At 34.1% G+C, this 12,623-nt stretch overlaps 1 protein-coding gene across 1 annotated transcript in view; it reads left to right on the forward strand.

The window, feature by feature from the left end:
• LOC143223051 (protein gooseberry-like) overlaps positions 1–12,623 on the forward strand; it is a 38,018-nt gene that overhangs the window by 19,951 nt on the left and 5,444 nt on the right. The window contains exon 5 of the mRNA XM_076450443.1: positions 12,255–12,454. Coding sequence (XP_076306558.1) covers positions 12,255–12,454 — 200 coding nt within the window. The remainder of the gene's footprint in view (positions 1–12,254; positions 12,455–12,623) is intronic.

The raw sequence follows: 12,623 nt of genomic DNA on the forward strand, positions 1-12,623 counted from the left end.
ATGAGCCAAAAACTAATAAAATTTAATGTGGGAAAAGATGTAGTCAGTGATCATTTACCTACATGGTGCGTCTTCGATCTCACCACCTATAAACAGAAAAAATTTTAATACAAAAAGGCAACTTGGAAGCACACCAAAAAAAAAAAATTAGACCATCGGCTACCAAACAAAATTATGAAAACAGCTAAAGATAAAATAGATATCGATAATTACTGTTATATAATCACGGAGTACCTTCAAACAGCAGCCAATAAAGCAATACCAAAACAACATAAAACCATAAACTGCGTGGAAACTGCATATACAACAAATAACACTAATCAAGCTTAGACGTCAATTAAGAAGACAATTCACGGAAACAAGAGATAGAGAATTAAAAACACACATAAATAAAATAACAAACCAAATCGGAGCAGAAGTAAAATTATTAAAACAAGAAAAATGGGACAATTTCTGCTTCCAACTAAATGAAAAAAAAACCCAACAAAAACAGATCCGAAACAATTTTGGATACACCTTAAAAGACTCACAACTGGATAGGCAACAACAAGGAAATACCCACCACTAGAACACAATAATATCACAGCACATACAAATAAACAGAAGCATTCAAACAACAACTTCAAAACACGTTTGAAACACACAATGACCCAGACATAAATTTACACATTTATAACAAAGTAAACAACTTTATAATGAATAACAGTGAACTCTTTGTACCACTCTTTCCAGTCAACTTAAATAACTGTCAAATCAACAACATAAACGAATACACAAACACATTGCAAACAAGCACAATTCCCGTACAAGAACTTATAGAAGCAATAACAAATACTAAAAATAAATCTCCAGGAGAAGACGGTACTCCGAAATTATTTGAACATCTCACAGCGATTTTTTAATTTATCATTATACTCTGGTTATATCCCGGTTTCTTGGAAACATGCAAGTGTATTAATGTTCCATAAAGAAGGAAAGCTAACCAATAACCCATATAGCTACCGATCAATCAGCCTAACCAGTTGTGTAGACAAAATCCTTGAGAGAATAATCAGTAACAGACTCTCCAATTTCTGGAGTCAACATCAAAATTACTAGAAGAACAAAATGAATTCAGAAGAAACAGACAAACTACAAACCATTTTGTTAGATTAACAGAAACAATTTTTGATAGTTTTAATATACGATAATGCACTGTTGCTCGCTCTTTCGATATTGAGAAGGCTTTCGACACAGTATGGCATAACGGTCTCCGGTTCCAAATGCAAAAAATGGGACTACCGCGGGGAATTATTCACTGACTATTACATTTTCTGGAAAACAGAATATGTAGCGTCAATGTTGAAGGGACCTTCTCAGAGTGTTTTACTTCGGAAGCTGGTGTCCCTCAAGGAGGGGTGGTTAGCCCTATCCTATTCATCATGTACATGAATAATATGCCGCTAAAAGATCCAAATAATGGATACTCCTCACAGTTCGCTGACGATGTGGCAGTCTGGAAAAGTGCACGAACACCAGCAATAGCAGCCACAAACATACAACCACAGTTAAATAGAATAAGTGAATGTCAAAAATACAGAATCAAAATAAACACAATTACTAGTAATCACAAAGTTAACACAAAAAGGCACAATCACAGCTCTATATGAATGGAACACTCCCTCAGACCACTACATCTGCCAAATTTTTAGGACTAGCATTCGACTCTAAGCTAACATGGATAAACCACATAAATAATATTAAGACAAAAATTTGGCGGAAAACAAACTATGCTAGGGGTCTAATTGGTAAAAATAGTAACGGCAGATAACATTATAAAAATATATAAAACATACATTAGACCCGTAGTTGACTATGCGGCCCCTGCATGGGTAAATGTAAGTAAAAAACTAGTACAAGCAAAACTACAAACAATACAAAATACACTACTTACAACAGCTTGTAAAGTACCCAGAACTACCTCATCAGAATTCATGCATAAACACACACACATAGAAACTATAGACTCCTACATAGTACAACAAGTTGAAGAAAAAATGAATAGTAAGCGAACTAGACAGATACTGCTTACGTGATGGAGATAGTCCTAAACACCTTCCTCCAGTAAACACATATTTTCAAAATAAAACAAAAAGGCCACCTATAAAATAGACTCCACATTAGTTTAGGGCTTAACTAATAAACATTGAAAGGAATTTATGTGAATGTTTTATAGTTGATACCTATCTAATGAAAGTGCAAATAATTATGGAACTATAAAGAGAAATGATTTATTTGCACCAAGATATGTGTATATAGTGCATAGACATTGCCCTGATAAGAGCCTGAGTAAGTAAGGTTACTCTGGCCCTCGTATACAATGTATAAATACACTTAACAGATGCTGAAACAAATACAAAGGAAGGAGGAAGTGGTTGACGAAACCTGACCTACCTGTGTATATAAACACTAATACACAAATAGCTATGAGAGAGAGAGCGAACCGATAGCTAGTTAGCTATATACGATAGTTAAACAGTGTAGTTCACAATAATACTACTATATTTTGAAAAAAAATATGAGAGATGCTTACATTACGCCTTTATCTATCTTGTCTGTATTTACAGGTGCTCAAAATATTGCACATTATTACGTTTTTTACATATAAAAACCGCTACAACATGTTCAACTTCAATCCATTCCTATAACCAACAAGGTCTACGCTGTGGAGAAATAAACGTATAAAAATTATTAATAACTTTCATTTTCAAATGTACAATTTTGATATTCTATTTCACCTCACAAAAGCTTTGTTTGTTTCTGAATTTTGCACAAAGTTACAACAGAGCTAAATTATCTGTGTTAGTCTTCCCTAATTTGGCACTGTAAGGCTAGAGGGAAAGCAGCTAGTCATCATCACAAACCTCCAACTCTTGGGCTACTCTATCACCAACAAAGTGGAATTAACCTTCACATTATAACGCCCCACGGCTGAAAGGGTGAGCATATTTGGTGGGACAGGGATTCAAACCCGCGCCCCTCAGACTGAAAGTTCAGCACTCTAACCCCCTCCCAAGGCCATCTCGAGTATTAATGTCGAGCCTCTTAGCTTCTTTTAATTATATTCTCAGACACCACATATAATGTAATATATTAAAAAAATATATTCATAACTATAATGTTTTCGGCTTCTCACGTTTTTTACAATTACATGTTTTTATCGATTTGTGTGATGTGGTAGTTATATGCCTCATTTTGTATATATATTTTCGAAACTGCTTATAAGCTACAAAGCCATTCAACTGTTCACATTTATAGGTTTAATTATGATTCTCTTTCTTTCTTCTTAAATTCTTGAATATATTTCGTTTTATGTTTTGTCGTGCATAGATTAAGAATTATTATATCTAGACCAGATGATAAAATCATTATAAATAAGTTTGATGAAACAATGGCATTTCAAAGTTTGTGAATGCACGCAGCACGCCAACTTCATCTTTATTTTATTAATGTTTGTGAATTTCTGTTTTCTTAGTTTTCATGATGAATTTAATATAAATACCATCGTAGACCCACAAAATATTTGCGGTCAGGTTAGTATTTTTATGGCAACAGTACTTTGAATACAGACTTTCTATAATACTAATTATAATCGCGAACAACGAAATTACATTTCTACTTGTTTAAGGCCTAACAATAATTTAAAAGGTTCGTCCTGTATTTGACAGAGAGCTAAATTGACAGTAACTACGTTTTTCGCTTTGGTTTAGTAAGCCTAAATAAAGTTTATCACACTTAATACTATAAATAAATAAACTTATAATATTATTCAACGAACTAACGTTAGTTCTCTAAACTGTTGCGTGAATAGTTCATTTGTGCCAGCATTTATTTTATATAAAAAATTAGCATAAATATTATTGTCTATTAGATCACAATCATCTTTAGATGAAAATTATTTTAACTTTACAGTTGGGTTATAAGCTCAAAGCGTACTTGCATATTCGTTAAGTTTTCCACCTAAAATCCTTTCAGCGTTTGCCTGATATACTGCAATTTTTATGGCTTCTCATTCAGACCCAACGTGGACAAGAAGACAGTATATAGGCTTCGGATTCGCTGGATTGGAATTTCAAAGGTTCGAGCTTTGATATGCTTCTGAATATACTTGGCACATTCAGTTTTGGCTGTGTCATAAAGTATAAGCAACAACATATCATAGAGAGTGCATTGTGGGACGGAAAATACTGGACAATATTCGTGTGTGTGGAATTTTGTAACTTTTGTAGAATATGCGGACAGATCACCTAACGATTTGTTCTTTCACAAACACTTTTCTAAAACAAATTATACTAAAGTGTTGTCCGCAAAAAATAACAGTGCAGCACTAATAAACATTAGCATAGTTTCATTATAATTGATTTACATCTAATATCTTTGGTTTAGAAATTATAAATGCTAGACAGAGATTTACATATTACAGTTGATGCTTCATAATGTGTACTTATAAGTTATATATTTTAGGCTAAGCTGTTATGAAAGCACACACATTTTGTTTTCAAATATATATTTGAATATGAAATGATTAGAACCTGCACTTAGTGTTAACATGAACAAATCTGTTTTCTTATAAAATATTTTCCCGTTGGGTCAACAGTAAACGATAAAGTTCATAATGCCTGAGTTGTGGGTTCTATCACCGCGAATGACACAGCGCAGATAGCCATTTGAACTATTTTGCTCTAAAACATGCAGTCTCATATAATAGGATACATATAACATATACCATACAATATCGAATTTGCCAATTTTACAGATGATATAACACTTTCTAGTTAATATATACATACTCTATTTTTGCATTTTTCGTTCAGATTATTAATTAAAAAAAGACATGCCCCTAAATTTGTAAGTTTTATTTTTTAAATTTAGGTCTGTGGAATTTAAAAGTGTACAGTAGGTAAATTCTGTATTTTATAGACATTTTCAAATGCCTAAGGCTCGTGGTACTAGTGTTCATGAGACGAATGGCAGTCATTCAGTCAGCAACACGTGCACATTACAAGATCTTTTTAACCACGCCAGGAAACTAAAAGTTCTCGCTTTTCGCACTCGTAAACGGCGTTTCACAGCAGAGGGTACTTGTGGTTTCATTGTGAGGCCCTACAAGAAATCGTGTTAGCGGTACGTCAGATGTGTATATCTACATATTCACCAGCTTTATTCCATGAATAACATACTGTGAGGTGTGAAAGGTGTTAAGTTGTACGATAAGGGTATTTATTTCGTCCGACCACCAACGCAGCTTGCTGTAAAATTCAGTTTAGGTTGAGAATGAGAAATATCTTACCGTTTTTCAACTGGCACAAGTTTTCAACGTCGTTGTACGAATGTAACACCTGTAAAACCCATGTTCGTATTAGGTAATGGCCTTCATAGGCGTCCTATGATTAAAATTATAGTTGGGTAAATTTTGTTTAGACAGTTTATAAGTTGAATTTACTTTCAGGTCTATCAACGATATTTTTTTTATTTTAATACACTCTAGAGCCTATAATATTTGGTTACAATAACAAAATTAAATACCGCACTTGCTTTTATTATTCACTTAACAAATTTTGGGCAAGCTATTTTGCCGTACTAGACAAAGTTTCTGTCAGCTGTCCCACCTAGCCCAATTTTACTTGTGCAACAAAGTCGTAGAACTACAAATCGTATTTATTTATTTATTATGACTGAGAAAACTCACTACAACAGCACCTAATTGCCCTGCCATTTCAAAAGTTTACAATTAAGGACTTATTATTATATTTTGCTTCCATTGAGGCGAAATCGCTTGCTATTTACTACTAGTTCAAAGATCGTGGATTTTCATGCTCCATCGAAATATTTGGCAATAAACCAGTCTTGTTTATTTCATGGTTGATCTGGGGTAAGTTTTAATCAATTTGAGTTTGGAAAATCTTTCTCAACTAACAACAAGGATGAGCAACTTAAACAGCTTTCGCAGTGTGACATGGGTTTAGGGTAAACGACCTAAACTAATCTCTTCTTACACGTTTCGAAGTCATTTTACTTGTTTTCGGTGAGAAAGTCTCCAATTCGTCACACAGTTTTATTAGTTCCATTACATTGGCATCAAACTATCTGTCGTCATTTAAGCCGATTTGGGGGTTTAGGTGGTGTTCCATCAACTCCCTCAGGCTTATTTTCTTTCGTTACAGTACGTGTAACAGAACAGTTTTCTTTGTTAAGGCAAATGCTGAAACCTCTCTCAGAAAACCCGGCATGATCAGATGGTTAGGGTGCTCGACTCGTAATCTGAAGGTTGGGGACTCGCATCTCATCACACCAAACATGCTCACCCTTTCAGCCATTGGAGCGTTATAATATTTATCGGCCAATTCCACTATTCCTTGGTAAAAGTGTAGCCCAAGAGTTGGCGGTGGATGGTAATGACTTTTTTTTTTTTTTTTACACTGTTAACTTAGAGACGGTCAGTGCAGATACTCCTCGTGTAGCTTTGCGAAAAATTTAGAACAAACAAACTCTTTCAGAAATTCAATGGAAATGTTCCAAGAAGTTTTTGTGTGAGCCAAAGATAGGTCAATTTTCTTTGCGAATTTGTCGTTCTCGCGAATATCTTCAAACGAATCTCTTTTTACTCATCAAGTTTTTCTGGTTCCCACGAAGGGAATTTGCAAAACGGAGCTGATGAAGGTTTAATATATTCAGGTGAACCGAATTTAGTTTTGAGTTTCACAAGAGACTCGATCAGGATATTAGTTACGGACTAATATCAAATCTAACTAAGTCAGTGCTTAATGATATGAAAAGACTGCACAAAAAGTAATAAAATAAACAGCATGTATTATACGCTAAACACATATGCTGCGTGAACTTGTGTTTTACTTACATAGGGGGGCCCCGGCATGGCCAAGCGTGTTAAGGTGTGCGACTCGTAATCCGAGGGTCGCGGGTTCGCATCCCCGTCGCTCCAAAGATGCTCGCCCTTTCAACCGTGGGGGCGTTATAATGTAACGGTCAATCCCACTATTCGTTGGTAAAAGAATAGTCCAAGAGTTGGCGGTGGGTGGTGATGACTAGCTGCCTTTCCTCTAGTCTTACACTGCTAAATTAGGAACGGCTAGCACAGATAGCCTTCGAGTAGCTTTGTGCGAAATTCAAAAACAAACAAAGAAACTTACATAGGGTCCTTGATTCTGCTAGGTGTTTTCTGCTTCAAATTATCTACTAGATTAAGTAAATAAGAGGTGTCTCATATGAAACAAAATCTCCTGTTTACCTATCGCGACTGTGAGATACATCGCTGTTATTATCAGTTTACTTTGTTTGAATCGTGATCTCTCCATATTACCTGTGTAACAAGGGAAGGACATTATCTTAACATTGAACAAGGACACTTGTAACAATTATATTTAATTTATATATATTGCATATTGGTTTATAAAAAGCATATTAACACCAGACCTTATAACACTAAAATGTTGGTTTTTATTTAAATAGACACTCATTGTTCCTCTGGTCAGCCTTTTCTGTTAATAATGCCTGTCCTTGAGCCTCTGATTTGGTCATTTACTCCAGTATCGTTTTGGTGAAAAATAAAAAAAAAAGTTAAGCTTTATTTCATATACACTTTTTAACGGATTTTCTGGGCTTTTCCGAGTTTTCGAAGTAATGTTTTGAAATATCTTGACTTGTGATAATTGTTTAATGGAATCACATCAGTTTGTATTAATTAACGTTTAATTGTAACTCTGTTCCTAGATGAATTTTAGTAAAGGTGGAGAACCGTGGTGTTTAATATCATAGATCATACGTTTGTAGAGTAAGAAGTTACATTTCTGCTTCATTTTTTAAAATACTGTACAGCTGTTCAACTTAGTCTGAGGTTCCAGTGTGAACCAGTATATTCACTTCTTGTAAACGTGGTCTCAAGGTATTTGACCTTTGTAGACAGTTTATGTTTTCACATGTCATTTGACTTTAATACTCCCCCAAGCTGACCCTTGTAGGCTAATACAAGTGTTCCAAATACTCTCCTTTAAGTATTATTACTGGAAAGTGAAGCTGACAGAGCCTTTCCTGTTCAGAGCTTTATACTTAAAAGTATCATATCTAAGTCTATGATATCATTTAAAAACAGTTATATATATATTTTTGTTGTTGTCGTTGTTAAGGGGACTGTGCAGAAAGTTGGCCATATATTAACAGACAGGCTTATGCTCTTAGCAAGTGAAGTCATTGTCTTGTTTGAATTATTTTGATTAATCGAAACTTAGTTTAGGTTTTAGTATTTGCTTTTACTTAATAGACAGAAAGATTTACGTTTACTGAAAGCTTCGTATAGGTTGTGCAATTCAAGCGTATTTATCTACCATGTATTTACTAAATCTCTTTGAACTTACTGCAACTATAAATCTACTTACACTGTTTAACTAGAAAACCACAAACAATCTTGCAACCAATATAACAGAAGACATTTTCCTTCATAAACAGTATTGTATTTGGTATAATATAAGGCAATTCTCAGTCTTTTAGACGTTATTGGATCAGTATAATAGAAAACATATACCAGTCTTTCAGATACTAACGAGTCAGTATAATAGAAAATATGTCCCATAGCATACGATAACTCTTTGGAAGTACAATGGTAAAACCAGCGGTTCGATTCCCCTCGCTGGACTCAGCAGATAGCCCGATGTGGCTTTGCTATAAGAAAAGACACATAAAAATTATAAACAACAATTTCCATTCCTTCATAGACAGTTTTGTTGTCAGTGTAACATAAGACATGTTGCATTTTAATTACATAGTTTTAATAATTCTATCAAAATACAGTCATCTTTTTCCACAGACAATTGTGTAATCACAGTAGCAGAAGACAATTCTCTTTTATTCATATAGTTGTTTAATCAGTGTAATGGAAGACATTGCTAATCCTTTCGTGACAATCGTATAAACTGTAAGTGGATATTTCTATTTTCTTTATGAATACTCTCGTAAGCAGTATAAAATAATATCTTTCCACGTATAATTTTATTTAGTTAGTATTTAAATCGATAGAATTAAAGATATTAAACTTTTCTTATGGAACATTATTATATTGTTACAACACAAAGCATTTTCCAGACCTCCAAACATAGACATGAAATAAATATAAATCTATTCTCATTTCTTTAAAAAAATTAACCAATGTAAGACTATTCTCTTATTGTTTAAAACATTTTATAAACAGAATAGTCGAAAATGTTTTCAATTCCTTCATGCACTCTATCTAGCAATCAATATTACATACAGCAAACATTTCCTACTTTAAAGATAATTTTGTAATTAATCTACTGGAAGATAATTCCAATTATCCAACTGTTAGTCTTGTAATCAACGTTAAAAGAAGCATTTTCTAGCCATTTACACACGTCTCAAGTGGTTCATCGATAACGTGATGGCTTAAAACGGTAAAATGTCGAGTTCAATCCCCATGGTGGGCATAGCGCAGATGGCCTATTGTACAGTTTTTCGCTTACAGAAAACAGGTAAAAAACTCTTGTAAGCAATACATTTCAAAATTTCGCATCTCTCTATTTTGCAGTCTACTAATCAGTATAATAAAATATGTTTTCCATGCGTCTGCATACAACCTTATACGTGATGTAATAAAACATTTATATTTTTCTGTAAATACCCAGAAAATGTGTAATAGGGAATTTTACCTTTTTTTTTGCGTACCGTTTTGTAATGACTGAAATGTTTGTGAACGATTTTGTAAGCAATATTATATATATAACATATTTTCCATTCCTACAAAAATTAGCTAATAATTCGAGTCATAGTTTGTTACAGAAATTTTTGCATAAGCTACACAGAGACTTTTGCTCTACTCGTCGATAGTTTTTAATTAATAGAATAAACAGAAAGCATTAATAAATAATATTACCACCAACTCTTAGACTACTCAAATCTATTAAAGGAGTTGGGCTGTCAATCTTATAACGCAATCACGACCCCAAAGGGAGGAGCACATTTTTACAATAACGAAATGCAAATCTTGGACCTTTGAATTCACAGTCCGATACGTCAATACCTTAGTGCAAAGATACACAATGGTCTATATGCACTCTGTTGTCCACTAAGTGGAATCGAACTCCGCATTTTGGCGTTTTGAATTCGCAGACTTATCCCTGCCCTACGAAGGAAAACTGTCCCCTGGGCCAATCAATGTAATAAAGAAGACTTCTTCTCCCGACATAAATATCAAGTTCTTTTGTTTTAATAGTCAGTTTTGTAACCAATATAAGACACTTTTTATTTCTTTAAAGAGTCTTGTAAACTGGTATTACAAAAGACATTTCCTTGCCTTTTTAGATTCAGTGTAAGAATCTTCTGCAGAACTTTCTACAACCAGTGTAAAAGAAGACACTTGATTCTTTCGTTGCAAACTTTTTTATAATCGATGTATGCAAAACAAATGTCCAGTTCAGTTTCAGACAGTCCTGAAGTAATTACTTCAAAAGATTCTTTACGCTCTTTTACAATCAATCTTATGATAGATATAACAGAAGACATTTTTATTACTTTGTAGATATTTCGTTACCAGTTTAATATAAAGTAAAAAAGGTGTAGTTGTTTACACATTTATTTTGTCAGTATAATATTTTACCTGTTCTTTTGCAGCAGTCACAATTTTCTTATTTATAAAAATAATGTTTACTCTCTTTGTATTCTTAGGAGCTAAATTTTCAAGATGTGTGAATGGACACTACTTTATATATAAATTAAAATGTTTAAAAACGAATTCTCCAAATCCCTATTTGTCAGTGCAGTGAATCTTTTCCCAAAAGGTCACGAAGCTAAGATTTGAAAGGGAACATGGTATTTTTATGGTCGCATTTTCCATTTGTTCTGAAAACTCATCTTAGTAAGAGCGATCTGTAAAGTTTAACACTTTTTCGGTGTTAAGCGAATAGCGAAGATTGATTATCACAACGTTTCGTAATTTTATTTGTCGTTGGTTATACAATTATTTTCATTAGAACCAGTTGCCTGTCTAGATAACTGAATGTTACCAACTGAGCTCGCGATTTTTGGAACGTGACGATTTTTACAATCCACGCTCGCCTTGCGCGTACACCCACTCGGTTTGTTTTTTAATAATATTATTAGTAAGTAAATAGAGTTGTGTTGACGGATTAGGTTAATTTATCACAGACTTCTATGGCACGGCAGCTCGTACATGGAGAACGTTAACATATTTAAGTTTTTGTCTCTGATTCTGTCAACTCTTTACACTTTCTTATTAAACTTTAGTAAGCTATCTTCATCTCAGGTAATGAATATTATAAAATAATATATATATATGCATGTAATGTATGTGTGTGCCATCAGGACGCTTTAAATGCTTCTTTTTTTGTATCTTAAGCTATTTTTTTATAACTTATAAACTATACCTTTGTATTAAATCCTGGTATTTGATATTTATAACCTACACAATACTCTATTAGAAACATGGTCACAAATCCTCAGGTTGGAATACGACCGTCCACAGGTAAGAACTTCTGACCAGAGGGAGGACGCGCAGTTATTAGCATTCTCCGCATACACGGGCAGTTACTCTTAACAAACTGTGGGATTAAATGTGACTTTTGTGAGACGCTCACAGCTGAAATTATGGAACGTTTTATAGGCTAATCGGAACAAGAAGATATAATAAACTACAGCAGGTGTTCAACACTCTTTATAATAAATTACAGCAAGTGTTCAAAATTTTTTATAATAAAATCATGAAAACTTCAGGTATTTACGAAAGCCAGTGTTGAATTCACGATTTGAGATCATATTTGAACAGGGCCTGGCATGGCCTAGCGCGTTAAGGCGTGCGCTTCGTAAACTGAGGGTCGCGGGTTCGCGCCAAAACATGCTCGCCCTCCCAGCCGTGGGGGCGTTATAATGTGACGGTCAATCCCACTATTCGTTGGTAAAAGAGTAGCCCAAGAGTTGGCGGTGGGTGGTGATGACTAGCTGCCTTCCCTCTAGTCTTACACTGCCAAATTAGGGACGGCTAGCACAGATAGCCCTCGAGTTGCTTTGTGCGAAATTCCAAAACAAATAAACCAAAACAAACATATTTGAACAGATCTCGTTAAGTGCGTTCTAAAAAAACGTATAGTATTACATATTATTTAGTATGTATTTTAGTTTGCGGTATGTTTAGGATATTCAAACGTCTTGTATCTATAATTGACCTGTTTCTTTAGGTCCTACGAATGATGAAGAACCCGACTGTGATTACGAGCCTGGAATTCCATTGAAGAGGAAAGAAAGACGTTCCAGAACTGCTTTTACTGAAGAACAATTGGAATATCTGGAACGAGTCTTCGAAAGGACTCAGTATCCGGATGTATATACAAGGGAAGAACTGGCCCAGAGAACTAAGCTTAGTGAAGCTCGTGTCCAGGTTTGGAAATTTTTAAAATTTTATAAAAAGAGAGACATCTGGCGACTGACTAATTAAATTCAAGCAGTTATGAGTTGGTTAAATAGACTGTTTTTTTCTACTTTTGACTTATAATATTTATGTGTTTTATTCTAAAGATAAATAATAAATCGTAGTGGCTCTAGCTTCA

Source organism: Tachypleus tridentatus, chromosome 8 (genome assembly GCF_004210375.1).
Source record: "Tachypleus tridentatus isolate NWPU-2018 chromosome 8, ASM421037v1, whole genome shotgun sequence".
In the NCBI taxonomy this organism is placed as follows: Eukaryota; Metazoa; Arthropoda; class Merostomata; order Xiphosura; family Limulidae; genus Tachypleus; species Tachypleus tridentatus.